This window comes from Osmia lignaria, chromosome 10 (assembly GCF_051020975.1).
Source record: "Osmia lignaria lignaria isolate PbOS001 chromosome 10, iyOsmLign1, whole genome shotgun sequence".
NCBI lineage: Eukaryota > Metazoa > Arthropoda > Insecta > Hymenoptera > Megachilidae > Osmia > Osmia lignaria.
In genome coordinates, this window is record NC_135041.1 from 13029518 (window position 1) to 13051825 (window position 22308).

At 42.0% G+C, this 22308-nt stretch overlaps 2 protein-coding genes across 2 annotated transcripts; both read right to left on the reverse strand.

Annotated features, from left to right (window-relative positions):
• Window positions 1-7711: 7711 nt before the first annotated feature.
• Window positions 7712-15808, reverse strand: LOC117611948 (putative fatty acyl-CoA reductase CG5065). Its single transcript, XM_034340473.2, has 4 exons — window positions 14946-15808; window positions 12340-12816; window positions 11248-11475; window positions 7712-9821 (listed from the first exon to the last, which is right to left on the reverse strand). Exons 1-4 carry the CDS (start codon window positions 15167-15169, stop codon window positions 9473-9475), a joined length of 1278 nt encoding a protein of 425 aa, XP_034196364.2. The 5' UTR covers window positions 15170-15808; the 3' UTR covers window positions 7712-9472.
• Window positions 15809-19108: 3300 nt separating this feature from the next.
• On the reverse strand, window positions 19109-22010 carry LOC117611947 (uncharacterized). Its single transcript, XM_034340472.2, has 4 exons — window positions 21205-22010; window positions 20916-21130; window positions 20237-20518; window positions 19109-19824 (listed from the first exon to the last, which is right to left on the reverse strand). Exons 1-4 carry the CDS (start codon window positions 21609-21611, stop codon window positions 19379-19381), a joined length of 1350 nt encoding a protein of 449 aa, XP_034196363.2. The 5' UTR covers window positions 21612-22010; the 3' UTR covers window positions 19109-19378.
• Window positions 22011-22308: the final 298 nt, after the last annotated feature.

A 22308-nucleotide genomic window follows, 5' to 3' on the forward strand; every position in this document is an offset into this window, starting at 1 on the left:
GAATGTTGGAACAATGGATGTGTTTCGTTGAAGTTCCCATAATTAATGGTTACCTAATGAAACTGTTCAGTCGTTATCCATAATCAATCGAATTTCCAGGCTATATGCGAAACGATCGAACGAATCGAATGGATTCAATTAATCGGTAGATTCAAATAATTGCGTTACACGTAGTTTTATCGAATGACGAGTATTTTTGATTAAAAGGTAACTTTGATTAAACGGTTGGGAGTCGGAGCTTAGATTCTGGAAAGCTGATAAACGAAACGAATGAAATCCGTGGAAAGTAGTAAACGGGGAACATTTAACGCAGGAATAGAAGCGGGAATTAGGTGTGAAAGCACACAGCGATTAGCATAACAATTGAACGTACTTGCGGGTACTGGAATTATACGCTCGATACTAGGGAGACGGTAACTATTCATAAAGCTGCGAGACATCTTGTAGGAAATATATTCTGCTGGATGAAGCATAAAGATAAGACGACGACTGTAACTATCCACCTGGAGCTCGGAAAGTTTCGCGGCATAATGCAAGCCGCCGTGTGAATCGTATTTTATAAGCGACACGCACCCCGCGATACCGCGGAAAATAATTCTTATCGAAATAACAAATGCGTGGGTGTACATCTTAGACGCTTCTCTGCTTCCAGCAAATTTATCGCGATAAAAATTAATCAAAACTTTTAAATTGAAATGATAAAAACTTGTTTTCATTTCCACAAAGCACGGGCTATTTTCAAATGAAACAATTATCTTTTTGCCCTTTTAACTTGAAACGTCAAGTAGATTTGTAAGAAAGAAATTGTACAGACGAGACTGTTCCCATCAATCGAGGAAACCGTTGGCGCAGTTCAATTTCCTCGCCCGTTCCAAACCATTCTTCCTTCATAATTCGTCCTCGGATAACAACATTTCCCTGAGTTCCCATTTTCTCCTGGCGACACATCGATTTCCACCTACATCGATGAATATGTAGCGTGTACGAAACCTCGGCCATTCTTCAGGATGAATAGAAAGGAAGTAAGCAAGAAGGAAGTGCTTTCTGGACGGCGCTATGAAATTTACGTAGCAATACTTTGCTTGCCAACCATTTATCAACCTATCCATATTTCTTTACAGTTTTTTATTTTTGAATTCAAGAAATTTTTAATTCACCAATTTTGGAACGAGGTGATATTTTCTGTTTCATTCGTCAGTATCAGGTAGGACTGAAGAAATGGTTTGACGCTTCGTGGCAGTGTGTTTGATAATTCAAACGTTATCAGAGAGCGACAGCCGTACTCGTCTCGCGAGCAGGGAAAGCCAGCTTCCTGTCTACGCGAAAAGACAGCTTTTCCACGCTCGCGGTGCCGCATAAATGATACATAAACAGCAGCTTCTAAGTGTGTACATAAGCGGGAAAAGCGCGAAACCAGCCATCACACCGCGTAACGAGGAGCTCCGCGAAGATGTGCAAACACACGGGGAAAATTGAAGCCTACTCTCGCCTATATTTCCCTACCTTTCCTTTCGAAAAATTAATCGCGTTAATTTCAACTATCGTTTTCTTCTCTTCTCCTCGCGCTATGGATCTCTTTACATCTCGATTCTGGAAATGTATTCTTCTGCTTTAATGCACGGTACTAGGGTGGCAAGATTTTCTACGCTTTTCAAGAAATGAAAAGCAGCGAGCATAAAGAACGCATTGACGTCTGAAACTTTGCGCGATCGTCTTCAGTTGCCGCTTCGATACTCATGGAACCTCTATGGGTTCTTGCAAAAAGAACGACGGCCCGTGCTATCTGCAAAGAGATGGATGAAAAAAAGAGAAAGATTCTCCTCGAATGCTTTTACCCAGGAAATTGCTCGAACGAATGCGTTCCAATGCAACACGACTCTCTTCTTCTTCTTCTTCTTCTTCTTCTGGCCATTATTTTTACTGCACTCGGTTATCGTCCGTTAATCGTTTGATAACTTTGGTCGTTTCCATTTTATTTTTGAATCATACAGCCAGGTTGATAGGTAGCCATATTCTGTAGGGAAATTAATGCATAAAAAATTGACATAAGTTTAACAGTAAGTAATAAAGAATGAATTTAACGAAAGATGATAAAGTGATAAAGTAGAGAGGGGAGAAAAGGCTTGCATAAAATAGGAGCCTCGTGAAGCATAAGTTGTCGCCGGAACAGCTTGCAATAACACGGAGCGTCGAGCGTTAGATGCGAAACGAGCTTCGCAGCTTCTCGACGACCCGTAAGGATAACGCGGCAGACAATAATAATAATTATTCGCCTCGCGGTGCTCGTAATTGCCGAGTGTAACTCCTGATTCCACGATGTCCGCCACATGTACGAAGTTTCCCGGTGTACGCCGCGAGTAGAGAGGGATGCTACCCTGCCGCGGAAACTTCCTACGAAATGCGGTTGTCTCGCGTTCCCTTTCTCGCCACCGAAGAAACCAGCAAACGAATTAATTCTCGGCGTAACACTGTTATTAGTTAAGGGACTTCCGAACAAGTTGCGCAAAGAATTATTGGTGTTAAGCTAGTAGAAGATTTCTGGATTGAATTTTTAGATGGTACACTTGAAATTGAAAGCTCGACGACGAGTTAAACCGCTTTCCGAGTGCTTTATTCTGTCCTTCTCAATAGCTATTGACGCACTTTACAAATTTATAGTCCAGCATATCCGGTCAGTGTCGCTTGGGAACAGTTGTCGACAAGTTGGATAAGACAGCCACGGATGCATCCTGCTGGAAAAGTTGGTTCACTTTTCGTGGTAATCGATCGACGTTTGTCAGGCTGTCGGAAGTTGACTCATTAATTTCTGACGTAAAGTTTCAGCGAAATGTTTGTAAATCATTTTCGAGCCAGTTGATGCTTTTGGTGGGTATTTTAAGGGTGTCGGCATAGACGCGATTCAGCAGAGAGGACGGGGTGCACAAAACACAAGCAAAGCACGAGTTTGGCTCGTTTGGCTGGTCGCCGGCAACGTTTCGCGCGATAACACCGAGATTATCGTTCAAACGGCGAGAAACTCGTTTCCCGCTCGTTTCACGGTTACAGAGCAACGAAGAAAGTTGGCGAACGTTAAACGTTAACGGGAAGCTTCACGGATGAGCCTGGCTTTACGTGAAAGTAACTGTCCAGTAATTCGGCAACCCTCTCACGCGGTCAGGTAAACTGAAACGATGTCGCGTTCATCGCACGCTCGATTTATTAACCAATTAACAGAAGAAATAATCTTTTTAAAGCGTCCAACGAAATTTACTTTAATCACCTTTAGACGCTTTCAGTGTCAGATTAAATGGCACACTTGCAAGGGTGCTTTGAAAAGCAATCGATTGAATGAATTATGAGGGAGGTGAAATCGGAGTTTGTTTAATTGTATTAATTATGCAGCAAACGTTACCGCGCGCTACTCGTACGCTTTGATGCTCGAGAGACCACGGTTGTTGAATCCTAGATTATCCGAAATTCGAGCAGTCTACACACCCCCGGTTTGTAAGTTTAACCAAAGTCGAGCTCTGTTTATTCACCTAAGATCGTCTAACCTAACGTCGTGTTCAGCAGAATTCGAAGTCGCTAAGGAAGGAAGTTTGACCAACCAAGCGAATTATTAGCCTCGATTCCCGATCCCGAAATTGACGTCGCTTCAAACCGACTCTAAAATTTCCGTTTCGCCTACCATTTTCGCCGCACGTTCTTAATTGAAAAATGCCGCGATTACGTTTGGCATCGAAATGAAAATACTCGTAAAATTCCTACGGGGTTAATATAAATTTACCTTAACGCGTCCATCGTGGTTCCACGCTCGTTACCCCTTCAGATTATACGCTTCCGTCGTGAGAGCTGTTTCTCGAAGAAGCACCGGATACAGCTGCTATTCTCGAGACTTTAAGAGCAGCAACGAAGAAGTTGAGCACACCAGGAGATTTGCCAACAGCCAAAGTAGCTTCACGAATAAGAACTCGACCTTTTTGTCGATGCTTCACCGACAAGCATTTTCCATCGGTTGGCTCCGTGTTTCCGTGGCCCGTTTTCAACCCGCGACCCTATTAATTGCTCGAAAGAAAAGCTACGTGCCACTTGCTCTTTCTGATCTCTATTCCGCTTGATCCCTCGACACGACGGAATATACCCTCGTTCCTGCTGCGGCCATTGTTGCTCGAAAAACGAAATTGTCGTGACACGATTAATCTACCAATTACAATGGAACAACTAGCCAATTTCGCCTGGAGAAAAGGTATCTGTAAGATGTCAGTGCAAGCAGGAATTTACGTTTACAAGACTCTCTGCTCAAATGACTTATTTTCATTTATAACTTCATTTAAAAGAGAAATTGCGTGAAAATTTATAACAGGCAGTATAATAAAGGGAGGAAGGAAGACGGAGGTAACGAAGAAATGCAGCGGAAAAAAATGGACGAATTTAGCAGATAGAACACGATCTCCCCCCGTTGCAGAAGGGAATAGCAGACAAAACGGACAAAAAGAACCGTATGAATAGGAATGGGAGAAGCGGTGGGTGAAAAGCAATGCGTTTGCAAGCACACGCCTCTGCGCAAGAGTCGAGTGTCGTCAATTGGGACCCACGTGCATGGTTATTTTCACTGAAACACGGTTTTCCAAGTTGCCACGGGGATTTTTCAATGGTACCTATGCCAGATGTTTCGCTTTCATATGGCTTTTCAAAAAGATATTCTCGAAAGTGAATGGAAATCCTGTAAAACTTTCATTTATTCGAATTAACAGAGAGACATAAATAATTCAAAGAAAAACAACCCTTTCTTTATCATTTCTCTATAGGAAATTGATTATGGGATCGGAATTCTGAAATGTAACGTTGCATCGAATATTTCTCTTCTCTTAAAGAAGGAAAGAAACAAACGTTTAACGCTGTTTGTGAAAAGTCCGCGGGTGGTCGCTAAGGAGAAAGGAATAGACGTTTGCGACGACGACGAGGAGGACACGCGAGCTTATATGCAAAGGTAAACCGCGAGAGGGTTGAGGCTGAATGAAAGAGTAATGCAGCCTTGCTACTCTCGAGTGAAGAAGCGTAGAGGAGAGAGGAGAGTGAGCGCATAAGTTATAGTTGGCATTGTGCAAGACCCTCGGGCAAAGTCGCGCGAATCCGAAGAGGGTGCAAGCTGGCAGGGTGTGTAGACTCCTCGAGCGGGTAAGCAGCTTTCCCCACTGGCGAGCCACGGCCGCCTCAGTTAATCTACCCTGTACATTCTACACCCTCGCGCCGCGCCACGCCGCGTTAAGCTTAGCTTTTTACCGCTCTCTTTTATTTTTTTTTTTTTTCTTTTTCTCTCCTTCACAATCCGGACGCTCTTCAGAAGAACAGCATTTGCTCTCTTTCTATCTTTCTCCGGAGTCGCTGGGAAACCGCTATGCCTTAATTGAAAATCCTCCTTTATGTCGATGGGCTCGATAACCAAGACGGAGTCTCGCTCCTCGTTCTTTCTGCTTCTTGAATTTTCGCCCGAACGATACGAGTGTCTCGTCAATTAACTCCTTCTTTTTCCATCAGACTGACCCAGATCTTCTTTTTCCATGCAACTTTCAAAGCGCGAAAGTTTAAACCGTCTGAAACGCGCCGTCAGTTTGTATAATACTAAGAATTCATCGCGATAACACTTTTCGTTGATGGAACAATGAATGCAGAATATGTCATTAAGAGGAACGTTGTGACGTGTCAAATAAATATAGAAACGTTACTATTGCATGCTTTTTCGTCTGCTTGTGACACTTTACATTAATTTAACGCATTAGCATAGCAATTTACGGGAGAATCGTTTGATGTTGAAAACCGTGTTTTAAGAGTAACATATAAATTTCTGGGAAAATAAAATTTCTCCTCTGGACCGTTAATCTTTCCATTAATCTTGCTTTATTTGGCATTGCGTAGCTTCGAATTTAATAGGTATTTGAAAATACTCTGAAAACGTTAAAGCATTTTCTGCGAATTCAACGAATTTCGAAAGCTGCTTTGAAGAGACACCGGCTGGAAAATGTTTTTAATTAATCCTCCGACCAAACACGCGGCCCTTCCTTTTTGTAATCATTCGCAGCAATAATATGCGAAATTATGATTATATTTTGCCGACATAAAAGACGCTTTTCCCAGCAAAGAACTTTGTTGCAACATATTTCATCTTGGTACGCGCAACCACGGCTGCGTTAATTATGAATACTTTCGAGGTAAACGCATAAAAATTTCAACGCAGTGGCGAGAAAAGTACGCCACCGTTTTCTCAGTTATTCCTCGCAATACACTTGCCAGTGAATTTTCCAAAAAAAGCGTGTTAACTTCTGTCCGTCTTAACGATTCGCCTTGGATCGCTTATTAAAATTTCCGGATAAGTTTTGAATTTAATTATCCGTGACTTGTTCCGAAATTAGCATAGAAACCATATCTATATTTAAGAGCATAAGGATAATATCTTCCATCAGCATACTTGGTCGCTGCTTTCAACCGTTTTATCAAAAGCTAAATTAAATTCTTCTCCGCGAAGAAGTATTAACCTCGCGCCTCCGTCGTTGTAGCTGCAAGAGCTTCTTTGCTTACGGCATTGTACGATCCGAGATTTCAAATCCAATATCTTTCAGAGGATAGCCGAGAACCGTGACGGTGGATTTAATTGATAGATTGCGTTGCGCGGTTAGCAGAGTCCGATAGCCACTTTCGAAGGAACGCGGCAAAGGAGCTCGGGTATTCAGGAAAGAATAAAAAGGCTGGGAAAAATTTTCCACCGAGCCAGTCGAGGGCTCGCTTTGAGGCAAATATCACGAATGGAAAGACACTTTTAACCGTAAAGATGTCGAGTTATGATAATTTTTACCCTCGACCCTCCGTCCGCTGGCTGAAAGTCACCGGGTCGAAGATAAGGCCGCGGCGAAGAGGAAAATCGTTTTTCATCGAATCAGCGGAGGCACGCGTTTTTCCGACACGGAAAGTCGTGCCAGGGGAAATTGAATAAGCGACGCGATCATCCAGGAAACTTGCGGGAAGCTCGTCTGCGGGGGAGGAAACGCGATTCGAGAAACGGACACCGTTAACACGTTCGCCGAAATATTTTTATGGAAACGTAGACAAGTGAACGGCAGCGTTGAAGTTTTCCTTCAGCGATGACAAAACTGTTGCCATTAAAAATTAATTATTGTATAATACAGTCGGTCGACCGATGTTCCAACAGCTGACTGAAAAAAGGTATTTCTCACGTCATCAAACTGCCATTCCAGTGACTACCTCTGTTTCCTCCTTCATTTTCTCTCTGTTTCTTTCATTCCTTTCCACTTCTATTTCCGTTTCCGTCTCTCAGCCAACCAGCCAGCTCGTGAAACTTCGTTTCGTTAAAACAGACGTTCCTCAATTATTATTACGAAGGCCCAGTTCCAGCCACCACGTCCAATTATATCTCATGAAACTAATCTGTAAGTTTCTTTGTTAAATTTCGCGCTCGCAACTAGGTAACAGGATTTTAAAAGCATAACTCACCTCGCCTCCTGCTGTGCAGTCACGCGAGCTAACTTTCTGATGGAACACGGACGACACGAAACGGGCACGGGATGTTATTGCTCCTTCGTTAACTTGATGGGAATATTAAGAACTGCTATCTTTTACAATTAATACGTATCATTACACTGCTATATTGCAGGTAATAAAAGCGACGCTCGTCCAAGGATTGCAGAGAACCTTTCTGAAATTTTAGACGCATTTGCTCTATGCAACGTAGGGGTTGCTTTTTTAAAAATTGCATACTAAATCAGAAAAAAATACCTCCCGTTATTTCTACGAACATTACCACCGTTTTATTTTACATATATATACATTTCTACGTACTTTTATCTTAATCACTCTCAACCATATTATTTTATTCTCCCAGCAAGAATTTTCATGCGGTTTCTTTTAATCTTTCTAGCTTAGAGTTTTTCCGATAACGAGCATCTGGGAGTTTGAACTTTTTCTCGGTTTACATAATGTTCGTGAAACACGATTATTTGATCGTGTTGCAAACGTTATAACGCTGGTTATAATACTTGTTAATACAATCTCATTAGCCGAGTAAATTTAACATGCTGCTTAATACCTTTTAAAGAATATCTAAAGAATTTACTTTCACAGTCCGAACGGTGCGCGCATCGTTATAAATTCATGCCGAATTTCATGTTTTTCGATTCAGAAGAGAAAGGCTGAAAGGTCAAAGTAAAAAAGAAAGATGCAAGAGATATCGCGTTCTTTGGTTCTTCAGGAGGCAAGATGATGTTCCTCGGCGAACTTTCGCCAGAATATCATTCTGTCTCTGGTATGCAGACGCCTTGCACAATTCTCACGAATATTTGCCATGCACTCCACTCAACTGCTGCCATATTTATACATTCGGTATTTTGAATACCAACGCATCCGTGAAATGTATATCCATATCGACCTTTCGTCATCGATCGTCGTGCCCAATGTCTTGCTTTTAGAATTCATCAACCTTTACGGACGAATATTTCTACCTTTCGTAGCGGATTGTTAAACAGAGGCCGATGACATTTCGTTGCCAGTCGAAAGTCAGAGAAAAAGGAACCGAAGGAAGGTAAACAACGCGTTACAGGATCGTGGGACTAATAACACCGGACGTGGATAGACTCGAGATTAAAATCTGATCCGCGTTACTGAACGTTACGAGAACGCTTTCTCGGCGAAGGTGTCTCGAAACGCTTTCCAATTTTACGTAAATGGTCTCGCGTGCCATTCGACTCGGACACGTTTAAAACGTCAACGACTCTTCACCTTCTACGAACACCTGTTTTCCGGCTTAATGAAAATTGTGCAGTTCAAAAGGTACTGTAAACATGTTTGAAAATTATATGCGAGCTGGTCGGGCGAACGCGAAACGGAACCAATTAAAACGGCACGACCGAATTGATGGGTAAAAAGGTGAAGGGAGACGAGGGAGAAGGAAAGTTGATGAAACGTTGCTGCAGCTCTCTCCCTCTGTGCAAACTTTTCCTCCAATTATTCGGCCAGCAGTTTAAGCAATACCGTTGACCGTTCTCGTCGAGGGCAGCATTCAAATTAACTCGTTAGATCCTGCTGTTATTATACGGTTACATTGGGAAGCGAGCTAGGAAAAAGGGCGAGTGAATTTCCGTTCGTAAATGATGTCTTCTTTTTTACGGGAAACGGGAAGGAACATTCAGGGGGGTGGGAAATTGCTTCGATATTTTAACGAGTAGAATCTACCGTGTGGATATTTCTCTTCGATTTTAGGTTTCAAAGCTCGTTAGGTAGTTCTGTTTTTACAAGGCAGAACGTACCGTATGGAAGTTTCTGTTTAATTTGCGACTTTAAAACTCATTACGTGCCTGTGTTTTTGTTAGAAAATTTATAAAATTACGGACGTATCGAATCTTATGCCCACCGTGCAATAAAATCGTATTACTTTCTTGTTACTATATACAATAGAAAGATCCCTTTGATTAGAACAGTTAACAGATTAAAATTGTTCGATTTCGCGTCGCGTGACCGTTTCGGACGTTCGATATTTATTAAAGAAAAACATGGAGAGAAAAGCGACGGCGATAGAAAGGAAGAAAAGTAGCCGAAAGATTTTCACGATTCCGATATTGCTATCGTCCACGCAATACTTCCTCGCTGCTGCGGTCGCGCACAGAACGTAACTCTCGACGTCGATTTCCGCGGCAACCGGAAATGCATCTTGCTCCTCCGAGCTGAGACGTTGGTGAAGCAGGTACAAGCGATTCCTCTCTGCTGACCACGACCTCGATGAAATTGACTCGAGGGATCGAAGCGCATTACGAACTCTTCGTTGCTCCTCGAGAAGCCTGTGAAGAAGCAAAGGTTTTACCTGATCGAATGATCTTTTTCTCCCATCGTGCCACCCTTCGCCGCCCATAATACTCTCTCTATCTCCTCGTTTTCGCATTTGTTTCGTTCGAAACAAATCCTTCCTTTAGTTTTCAGAATTTCTCAAAAAAGAAAAATCCAGGTGATCTAAAATTGGCGAGCTTACAAAGGGTATCAAATATACATCACTAACGGCAACGTAATTTCCGGCAGGAGATGTGTACCTACACGCGCATAGATGAACCAAACGCAGCTACTCGATATCACTTTTCCACCGTCGGTCGTAATTGCAAAAGTTGTTTGACGACGTTTGACTTTACGAAGTAATAAAGGCAAGTTCCATACCCGTAACCTCCGGGCAATAACTTCGACTGATTTACAATATTCGAATCCGCGAGGAAATGTTTGCTTAAAGACGTTAACGTATTATCACGATGGTTCTACCGAGAATATTATCGTTAATAATAGATTTAAGAGACGAACTCGATTAAACTTCGACCGAGTGACACGAAGAGTTTAGTAAATTATGAATTAAAATAGTCGATAGACCAGGAATTTACTATGGAATTTTCGATGGAAATGTAAGGTCACATACAGATTCGTAGTTTTAATAGCTTCCCGAGGGTTGCGGCAAGAATCACGCGAAAGAAAAGTTGAAGTCGCGTATACCGTCTCTTCGCCGACGAAAAAACGTATTGCAATGAGAGCTGTCAAGATTTTCGGCCAAGTTTTCCGTCGCTGAATCTGACTTGCGATTTTTAAAAGCAATCAGCGAGCTTGCAGCTCAACTTTCCCACCGAGGAAAACGAGTTTTTCTTCTCGCCTCCTTTCTGTCCCCGAGAATGCCACGGTAAACCTGTTTACTTCGGTATTCCTCTAAATCGTAGTTCAGGATAACTTTTACTTTTACCAACTCGTCGCTTTTCCCGAATCTACCGCGGCCCGTTTCTACCACCGTCTTCCTCGAACGCTCCGATCAAACTTTCCGTAGGTCACGAATTTCCTTTTCCTATAACTCTGCTCGCTCGATCGTTAATCGTAAAAATTAACGCGTCTGCGTTGAATGGAATGAAATTAGTAACATTCGACGGGTATCAGAGGTAGTTAACGAGTCGAAGAGCATCCCCGGGTGAAATTGGCTCAAAGTTACGAATCGGTGAATGCTGGAATATAACGAGTCCGCGTTAGAGAAGTTTCTCTTTGTAACTCTCTATCGGTGATGTCAATTTCACGTAATAACCGAACATCCTAGCAACCCTATCCACGTGAATTTCAAACGACTTCCGAGGCCTCTCTTTCGGAAATTCGCCCAAGTTACTTCGAGTCCGAACTTTCGATCCATTGAAAGATGCGACCTTGGTGGGAGAATCACGGTTATTCAGGAAAATTTTCAGTTCGTTATACCTCTTCTTTGCTCCGAGCTGGCTGAGAATCGTGTCGCAGAATGCGGATGGCAGCCATTCAAACAGCAACACCAGAATCCAGTGAAGCCCCGCTATAGACGTCATTCCGCGAAGTCCAAAAGTCGGATATGTAAACTTTCGGTTGCCTCGTCGACCTTTCTTAATCAACTCGGCCCAAGTGCAGTCGACGGGTATCGCGTTGTACACCACCGTCTCTTGAACGTTCTTTCTGCGAGAATCAAGAAAATTATATTAACCTTTTCTTCGAAATTTTCTACGATTTCTACGATTTGAATTGAAACGAAGCTTTCCGTTCTCCTTTGTTCACGAAAATGTCACAACACGTAGAATCTCCTCGTTTCGTTCGCGTGTGCGATTCTTTGCGAAACGATAACCGAGGCTATACGAGTCTGGTAAACCGCCTTAATGCGACTTTCCCCTAGTAGCTACTGCTCGATGCCCGAAATGCTGGCCGTTTAACCCGTTACCTTTTGCTCGCCCGCTCAAAAGAGATTTGAATGCTCTCGCGAAACCGTGCTCATTTGGCGTAAACTTTAATTGCAACGCTTTACGGCTTTAACAGCGGCAAAGGTAACGACCTATGGGTGTACAGTCGCGTGATTTACGAACAAGGTATCGCGTGCGATTCGATTCAACGTTTCACCCGTTGGTTTTGTTCGTTTATTAAAGATTATTTATTATTCCGTTTCTCGATCTTGTTCCGATAAATTTCACAAGCAAAAACAATTTCTCTTTTAATCAATTCAATTTTCTGTTATAATTTGCTTATATAAGAACAAGTCACGCGTGTACCTACCTTCGGGTCAATTAACTTTCACCGCTTCCGCGTTGAGCAAGCATAACAACGCGAAGAATTATCCCCTAATTAGCAATCTATGGGTGAAAATAGCTTGCGGAAACATCAGTTTCGCCAGGCGTTTCAAATGGAAGTGGTTGACAAGCGACCCTTTACTACCTGCCCTTCGTTATTCCACGTCCATTCGCGTATAATTAACAACTGTTTTACTGGCTGTTAAAGCTTCTTTAACGACGCGTCGTATTTTACGAACGACGTCCGCTTGTAAATACTTACATGGTGGCTCGTTCCCAAGCAGAAACGATCAGACTGTTCACCGCCAAATCGATCGGTATGATTTCTGCTCGCAACTGAGACTTGCCAAGGGCGAAACCCGCTCCTACAATCAGGGCAGTCGGTCCTGTAAGTACATCAACGAAACCGGGCATAGGCTCGCGATAAGCTGGACCGATCAAAGGAAGCCTCAAGAAAGCCACAGGTACATCCGCTACGTCCTCCTCTCTCGACCCTTCGCTCGTTCTACCCTCTTGCTGAAAAACGCTCGAGACGATCGCTGCCACTTCCAAACGCGGCAACTTTTGGCAAAACTCGAACAGCTTTTGGCACGGTCCACCCGCGTGCAACACCACGCTGACGTTTTGCAAAAGCTTCCTGTCTTCCTTCATCGTGCCCAGTCCATCGTACACTAGATTACCCTCGAACGCTTTTACGCGAGAAATCGCATCAGGCAACTCCTGCCTAACCCTCTCGAACCTATAACAAACAACGGTAGATTCGATCAATTGGAGTTTGGCCAAACTTGATTCGAAATCCGATTCGATAATGCTGATAATTATGAGTTCTGCGGTTTCCGTTCGAATCTATGGAAGATACGTTAATATCTAACTATTCCGTAATTATTTATTCCTAGAACGCGTAGTTCCTTTCAATTTACGGGTCGCGATCGATCGTCTGTAATTTCTGTTTGTAATAACAGCAGTTAAGGGCGTTCCAGACAGTCCTTCTCCACGCCTCCAACTACCAAGACTATTATTGCACGATTGTGTACACCATAACCACCCTGCTATTCTATCGATGGTTTGTCGTCCACGGCTAGCAACTTCCATGCAAGTAACTCGAGCCTGTATTCTGTAAGGATAAGATTGTCGAGCAAGATTCCGCGTCATCGAGCTTTAGCGTTATTCTTTTATACGTCCACTTCTATTAAATCGACGCTTCTCTATAAATTTTTATCGATGCGCGTAAAATTTTTACTCCAACTCTTACAACGTCTGAGTTCCACTTAATTCTTTTATGGTAGAATGAAATAGATCGAGTTATTGTATCACTTTCGTATTGCAAATTGCCTTCATCCGGGTCGCAAACGTATTAAAAATATGTATTTTATTTTTCTCAGAAATTTAACTCAGCTCTCCGCTTCGAAAATAAATTTCTTCACTGCTGAGAATAACCACCCCCCGGCGACGGTGCTTCAGCTCGCGTGTCTTACGATGCAACCAAGATAGTTACGGTTCACGATTTATATATCCGCAATTCAATTTATACCTCGAGAATGTTGTACACCTAGGGAGCGACAGATTTTTTTTATGTCGAAACACGTTTAAAGTTTCAATTTGAAAATTTATTATTCCCCTCCTTTTTCAACTCCAGGTGAATCGTTCGCATTCACTCGGGAACGAAACACTTCAATCGCGTTACGTGTTCGGCGTTACAGCAACGTTTGTTACCAGGCATGTCGTTCGTTTCGCCGTTTTCCATTTAATTGTCTTCAATTATCGTTTCACCCTGTCGACGGTGGTAAATCGCCGGCCGCGATAAAGCCGTTTAAAGTCATGAGCACATATTATCAACCCTGAATAGAAGACAAACAAGCTTTCCGTTTCTATTTCACTAGCCAGACGTACCCCGATTATCTCTAAGATAATTTGCTTAAAAGGAAACGGTTAATTATTTGGCCGTGTGTCGTGCACGGAATTGTTCTTCGACCCTTTATTTACGTCTTCCGGAAGAAATATGTTTCGAACGAAGGAAATAATTATTCTTTGTTCCAGCATAAAAAATTTGATAAACCGTTTTCGTTTCAGTGTTCTCGTTCTTATTTGAGGTAGGATATAACGTTGTAATGAAACGACTAAACAAATTAACGCGGTTCTTCGTGGCATCCGTTGAATTTCTAATGAAAAGGTAATTCGCAGCCGCCGCTCTGTCTAATGAAGCCTTGATTAGAATGGAACGCTGCAATATCTAACGAATGGCTGATTAAAGTCAGACGTAATATCTAACGAATAGTATGAGACTTAATATGAAACCCTGCGAATAATTACAGTGCAACGATGTTCCGTGTAGCAATCATACGCGACAGCGTGCGGGATAATCAATAGCTTTGTTAGAAAAAAAAAACATTCTTCGAAAAGTAACATTTAGCAATTAATATTTCACGTAATTAAAGCGGGTTATAAGTAGAAACGTTCAAATATTCGTCAGTTTCCTTTGCAAGAACGGTGTTTTATCTCCCAATTAAGGTCTAATAACCGAATCAAGGCGGAATAATTGCAATAAAAATGGAGCAATTAGCATGCACGGCAACCGCGTGTTTTCCTTCCGGCCAGTGTTAAACGCAACTGTTTGCATAAATTAATCGAACAAACACAAACACACACGGTTTCGTTACCCAGCTGTTTGCCAATCGAAATTTCATTATTACCGATACTATGCGCTCGATAAACAGGTCTTCCTACAACTCCAGGAACCTTTGTTTGTATTATTTCACCACAAACCAATTATCCAATAGTTCGTGCATGCTTCCTTGTTCCCAGATACGCGTAGACAGTTATAGAAACTGGATGGTAAAATAACTTTGGATTATTTTCAAATTCTCCTACCGAGGCGATAGAAAGATATTCCTGATTCTGTCCTCTTTATCCAAGCCGTTCCGTGATCTGAGCACCGTGTACACCTTCACGTTCGGAAACGAACGAAGAATCTTTTCGAGGAGAGCTCGTCCGAAATCACTGGTCACTCCGGTTAGGAGCAGCTCGCGATCCGCGTACCACTCGCTTAGAGCCATGCTCTTTGACTGACCGATGGGAAAAGAAAGCAACTCCATTGCTTCTCGCTGCAACCCACTTACCGTCCTTTTACTACCGCCTTGCGTTTCATCGACGAATTCGCGGTGAGGCAATCGAATATTATTACCATCGATTGCTGATCAAATTTCGGAGAGATTTGCAAGATGGAATATCGAATATCCGTTATTCGCCGCAATTTAATTCAATTCTAAACCCGAGATGTACATCCCTTAGGTTTCCCCTTTAATGTGCCGCGTCTCAACCCTTGTTGCAGTCCCTTCGACAACGACAAACGAGGAACGGACGGTCCTTGATCATGCACAGACGCTTCACAAACGTCTGGGACATCTCCATGTAAATGAGAGTACCGGGTGTACGGTTACCAAGATTGGCAACCAACGCAACGGCTGGATGCACCCTTTCCACGATTTTCAACGTTTCCGCGTTTATGCCACTCGCAAACGTGTACTAATATGTACATATATAACAACGAATTCGCCGGAATAACGTTATCTCCTTAAATTGCGGTCGTTTCTGTTTTCGTTTCGTTTCGCGTGGAAGTTCGGTTTATTAGAGGCTGCCGGGAAACGGAACCGTTTGGATAACAGGTTGCATCGGATAATGGAAGCTTCGCGAGCTCTGCGCATTACAAACAATTTATCCTTTCAACCGTAAATACCGATATCTGGGATTCGAATTTCGACACTGACCATCTTTTGCTCCGTTTTCTCTAAAATAGCACGCGCGAAGAAGCGAGAGAGTGAAGCGAACGGAATTTTACCGTGAATCTTGAGTTAACGGGTTAAACACTTTCACATTTCAACCTTCGTTTGAGAGATCCTTCGAAAGCAGAACTGGTGAGAGGAAAACAGAGAGACAGAGTGTATACAAAAAATAAAGGTGAAGAGGATTCTGTTGTATTGTCGAAACATCGATACTTTCACGTTGCTCCGGTTTTCACTCTACTTTCTGCTCGATGTCCGATTTCTCCATAACATTCCCCCCCCAGCTACTCTTCTTTATTTCCATCCATGAATATGTACACGATTTTTCTGCCTACGGACATGTCAGTTATGCTGTTTGTGAATACAGAATTGTGCCAATTTGGAAGAAACCGCGTAGTTGCGAGCACGAAAGAGGTGGATCGCCGCTTTTGACGGACGTTCGTTATCAGGAAACGTCGATATCCATCTACCTATCGATCACCTGTTTACTCGTGTCGCAAGCGAGTTTCGCTCTATCAATCGTTTTTCCGACATCCCTCTTAATGCTCTCGAATTTTCCTTTCCAACATCCGATGGTCGGTTTGATGCGAAAATTTTGACAACATATTCGAGTCGCCCAGGGGGAATTCACTTTGAACGTGCGTATCTTTTGATGAGAATCAGACAAGGTAACGTCGCATTGTGCGTTCATTAGCTATGCATTGTCTAAATGGCGTATGAAATTATCAGGGGCATTCGCTGTGAAACGTCCTCATTCGCCACCATAAAGGAACAATACACTAAATTCAGTCTTGTCCAGCTGTTTGCTGCAACTGACAAGCAGCCATTTTCAGGAAACCTTAAGCTTTAAATTTCACGTGTTCACAGTTTTACTTTTGAAATTATTTGGAAGATTATTCGAAGCAACGATATCTCGTACGAATTGCTAGTAGAATGATATTCGTTACCGAATCGGTGTCTCGCCCATAGAATCCGTATCTCAATTACCGTAAGCGCTTTCAGAATTTGCAATTCCAATGGTGGACCAGAATCGATATCGATTGCTACTTAATAGAACGTCGCTGCGCGAATTTAGAGAGAATTTATCAAATAAAATTAGGAAATCTTTGTCGAAATGAACGATAGACTCTTATTTCAAGCAACTCGAGACATCGCGAAAATATTGTTTGATATCTAATATTTTCCAAAAACACGAAATCACAGGAAATTATTAAAACGAACGTAACAATTTCATAGTTTATTTTCATTCACTTTTGGACAGAGAAGTATTATTTGTGCTCAGTTGTACAACGATTGCATAATGTATATATTTCGATAACCGTGTTACATAGATATAACAACGCGGAAGTACAATAACAGGAAAAACGATCGACATTTCTGTGGACACGGTTCGTCGGCAAGCAGACCCGTGGGAAATAATTATGTTATTCGATAGAACGAGGACCGAGTTAATTACCGTAAATTAATAACCGTTTCATTGCGACTGAAAATTATCGCGCGATCGATGCAACGGAGAAAATATCGTAAACGAACGAAATAGAGCGCGGTGGAAAACCGATACAGTTCAACAAACTGTACGAGTGGATATTTTTTAATTACAATATGTTTTCGTCATCGAGTTATAAATTTTCCTGCCAGTGTATCGATTCAAGCTGTAAGATAAATTGAAACTAAATTGCATTCGTTGCATAGTCAATTTGTTAGTAAATTAACAGGCAAATATTTCTTCCATAAAGGAAATTGACGAAGAGATGCAGCAATAAAAAATAATTATATTTTCATCGAAACTCTATGATAGCGTTTCTAAAGATCAAAAACAAATTAGTGAAAATTGAGGTGTGCGATAAATATCTGCTCCGTAAAGAGAAAGTTAATTGGAAAGTGGAACTTTGAGAATAAAACATATAACCGTAATTAAACAAACGCGTTACAAAAAGCGATGCATAACAAACAGCAACAATGTTGCAACGTACAACAAGGTAAATTGCAAGCTGAATTAGAATTTCAAATAGAGTCAAGTGTACATGTTTAGTAAGAAAACATTTGTAAATTATTAACCTGAACCTTGTCACCTGTTCGTTGAACAAACTTGCAACAAAACGTCGTGGAAACGCATCGCATTCCAATTTAACCGACGCGATCCATTTTTCTTGGTGCATTCGATTACGTAATCGCTTATGGGTCGAATCGAAAGTGCAATCGTTGCAGGTAATTGCAGCAAACTGATTTCTACTGTCCAGCAAGGTGATTCAAACTCGATGTATGTCGAAATTGCATTTGACAAGAAAAGTGTGCTTTTATTTTTGCAATTTTGAAGTTAATCATATTTTTAATTAGATTTTATTTAAAGACACGAATCGAGGAAGTAATCAAAGTTTTTTAACGACGCGAAAACAACCTTACGTTTACGTGATTAAAGTTAAGTAAAAAAGTATTTTGGAGGCTCGGAAAATATAATTTACTTTGATTGAATCTTTTTTTACGCAAGCAGATCTTCGCGGAACGCAAGGGAACAAATTGTTAATGAGTTTAAGAATTTCCTCGGAAATAAACTTGGCTGCGGCCGATGGTAGATGCAAGTTACTGTTTTTTCGAGAAGATTACTGGGATAGTTCGGAAACTTCTTTACTGCCAGGTTTAAGAAGATTACTGGTTCAAGAAGAAATTAATTAATTACCGGAATCGCGTGAAGATCAAACCGAGAATTCGAGGGAATAAGAAAAGATGAGCTACTATGTATAACAGTTGAAAACCGGTTGACATATTTCAATTTCGACAAACTTGTTTTGTCTGAGATGGCGATAAAAAATCGTAATGGTACTTGAATATTTTATCGCTACTAAATTACGTGGGAAAACTTGTTTTTAATGAATCGTATATCAGTTGAGTACTATAAACTTGTTTACTCCGTTGTACCACTTGACGAACGATTTGACGATTAAATCGCCGTGTAAATCACCAATGAATGGCCGATTTTCCAACCCATTAATGGCCGTTTAAAACGTTTTTCTAATGTAGATCGCCCGTACGAGTTCTCCTTCGATAGACAAGATTTATACCGTCGATTTTGCGCATCGAACTTCCATCGAGTTCCGTCGTTCTTACTTTATTTCTGTTACTTACCGTTTTAAGCTTGGAAAAGCCGTTTACAATTCAAACAAGGGAAACTTCATAGGAAGAGAAGTATATTTTATTACCGCAAGATAGGAAAGCGATTTATTGAAATATCGATGGAGAAAACTGGTATTCAGCTTGGATTCCTCTGAAACTGAACGCGTTAAAGGTTTCTATTTACTCTTCCGGCATTCCTATCCACGCCTATTATGCTAAATACCACGAGAAGGCATCGAATTTCCCTTCACTAAGCAAATAACCGTCCACGGAAGGTATTCGTGGTAAGATTAAAATTTGAATCGTTACCGAAACAAATTTCAATAGTGCACTCCATTCCCCGAGACATTTGCCCTTTTCTAATTAATAATGATTCAATTCGCAAGAAAAACAAAACAGAATACATTATTATTATTCTGTCGCTAAAAAATACATCAACATTACAAGGAAAAGAATGGAATAATTGATTCTTAGGGAATTGTCACTCGATCTAGTGATGGCTTTGACCACCATCTCGAGGATATTATTCGTTTCGGTGACGTTCGTCTCATTCTTCTCTCCAGCCAACAATTCATGGATGGTGGAGCTGAAAACGCATTCTCTTCTTCCTGGATCGTAAACATAACCGATTTTGCAGATGCACTGGTAACCACCTGGCATATTCATGCACGCCTCTCCGTCGTTTATGGAGCAACTGTGCTCTCCTCTGGTGCACTCGTTCACGTCCACGCAGAGACCGAATCTCGAGGACCATTCGTAGCCAGATTCCATGCACTCGCAGCTGATGTTTATCTGGTTGCCTATCAAGCTGAAGAAATCCTGATTTTCTTGCCTGTTCAACGTGCACGTTCTGTGCTCTAGACGAAAGAAGGCAAACTAAATTGATCAGGACATATCAGATCAGAATTTTTTGCGCGAAAGCACACGTTACGTAAACGATATTAACAAGAGTGAAGGTAGAATAATAGGTGGTCAGAAAACGAAGGAAAAGTTAAGAGAAAACAAATTTCGCAAGCGAGAGACGCTAAATTGGCACGTAAGGTCATCGACCCGTTCACTTTCGTGTTCCAGTCTTAACTTAGGTCAGCGAATCGTTGGCTAATATACTTAGTCGATAAACATTTCAACGCGAACGTTAAACACCGCGATAACGTCTTGCACGGCAGAGGAACGATGTTAATAACCGGCATGAAATTATCCAGGGCGTCGAGTTTCGAAATTCTAAGCAATCCTCTTACTGCAAACCGACGTAAGGTGATTTCTACGCACCCGGTGGGTTTGCGGCGTAACAAGGATTCACTGGCGACTGATAGCAATCCGTCATGTCACGGATGTGCCTGATAGGACAACAGTGATCCGGACAGAAACTATAAAGGGCACAGGCATACGGCTGCGTGTCATCGGCTCGCGGATCACCGTTTCCGCCTTCGTGTTCCATCTGACAATTGGCATAGTTGTCGCAGGATTCGCCGAAGATGCTCAGCTCTGGAACGCCGAGCATCGTGTACCAGCACATGTAGTAGCTCACCGTGCTGCGCCACTGAAATCGTTCTAAATCCAAATTCTGTCAATTCGCGATATCACACGTCTAATTACGAATGGAAGAATGAATGTCCAAAAAAGAAAATACACTTAAGGCTGGTTGACAGATAAAAAATGTCAACTATAGAGAAACTTTCCTCGGGCTATATACAGGGGGTGATTAAAATTTTCGATAATCTATTTTCGAAAAAAATAAGTAAACCTCCATTCTTGTTCGTAATCGTTGTGAAATTAATTTTTTTCGAAAATAAAGCGTCATATGAAAAAATGTTATTCTACATTTTCGATTCAATTTTTCACGTTGAATCACCCCCTAGTCGCTTGTACCACCAGTTACGGGACACCCTGTATATTATTAGCTTGTCTTTTTGATTGGAAAGATCCCGAGGGAAGCATCGGTACTTGCCAATTGGACCTTGGAAGGGAAGCGCGGTTAGTTCGTCACGCCTCTGTGCCGTCTGACAGTCCCTTTGAACTGCCTGGATCTGCTTGGTATTGTTCTCAACCTTCCACTTCTGTTCTTTCATTATTGTCACAGTGTCGTCTTCTCGCTTCAGGGGAGTATCCTTAATCACACCTTCCAGATACTTTAGACACTCGACGAAGCTCGCGTCACAGTATCTAGATGTAATTCAGATAGAATTACATTTCATTTTCTTCTGCTGATCAGGGAAATATAATTGATAGTCTGATACTTGCGCACTTCCCAGTGCAAGGACCTCAATGGAGGCTTCGGGAACTCTTCGTAGAGTCTGCCCCGAGAGTCCTCCGGTCTCCTGTAGTATCTACGATCGTAGTCTTGAAATTTATGCGCCCGAATGTAATAGGCGACGTCTCGAATGACCTTATTCTTATCCCATTCGGCGTCCCAATCTTCGCTCGGTTCGTCCACGTCAGGCACGTCGGTCATCCTCACATCAGGATCTATAACCTGTTCCGTCATTGGCACAGCCTCGATTTCCCCTTCTTCCTTCGTCGCTGTTCTACTTTCGCTGATCGGTGTAGTTGTTTCCAATTCTTGAATTGGAAATGTCATTTGCTGTATCGAACAAAGTTCAGGTAAAACGCAAAAACATAGAGACGCGTATAATATCGATTTCATTATTCGTTTAAAACGTCTCTGTTTTACGTTGATTCTTCGTTGTTTCTGCTACGACGTTCATGGTAAACGCTGATTTATAATGAAAAATGACAATTTTTGTGTATAACAGGTGGAGAGTCGATGAAAGCATAGAGTGGTGCATAATCGAACAGGCTTCTTGAATATACCTTGTCACAATAGAGTGAATTAGTCGAAGGGTAAAAGCTGGTTCAAAGCGGGCTTGCTGGCAAAGCCAGCCGATAAGTAAGGGGAGAAAGCCGCGAGGAATAAAGCCAGACGCAAAGAGCAACCGGACAAAAAGCCTGAAAGCAGGAGAACTTTAATTGCTTTCGAATATCGACGAGTGTCGCGACGAACAACCTTCTCCTCCGTCTTCTCTGATTTGCGAGTCAATCGTGAAACGTGAAAGGCAGCAAGAGAACGCTCGTAATTATTTATTCGAACAGGTAGAAACAAAAAACGCATTCGCATACTTGGCCGACTGATATTTCTACGTTAAAGAGAAAAATAGAAAAGTTTTTGTATCGCCTTATCGATATGCCTGGCGATACCTTTCCAAAAAAAATTACATCCAGACTGGCGGATACGTGGTTCGCGCGTCGTCGAGACGATTCCAGGCGGAAATTTCCAAACGCGCCTCAACTCTAATCCGTTTTAAAAGATCTGCACACCGATGTACCGAACATTGACTTTCAAA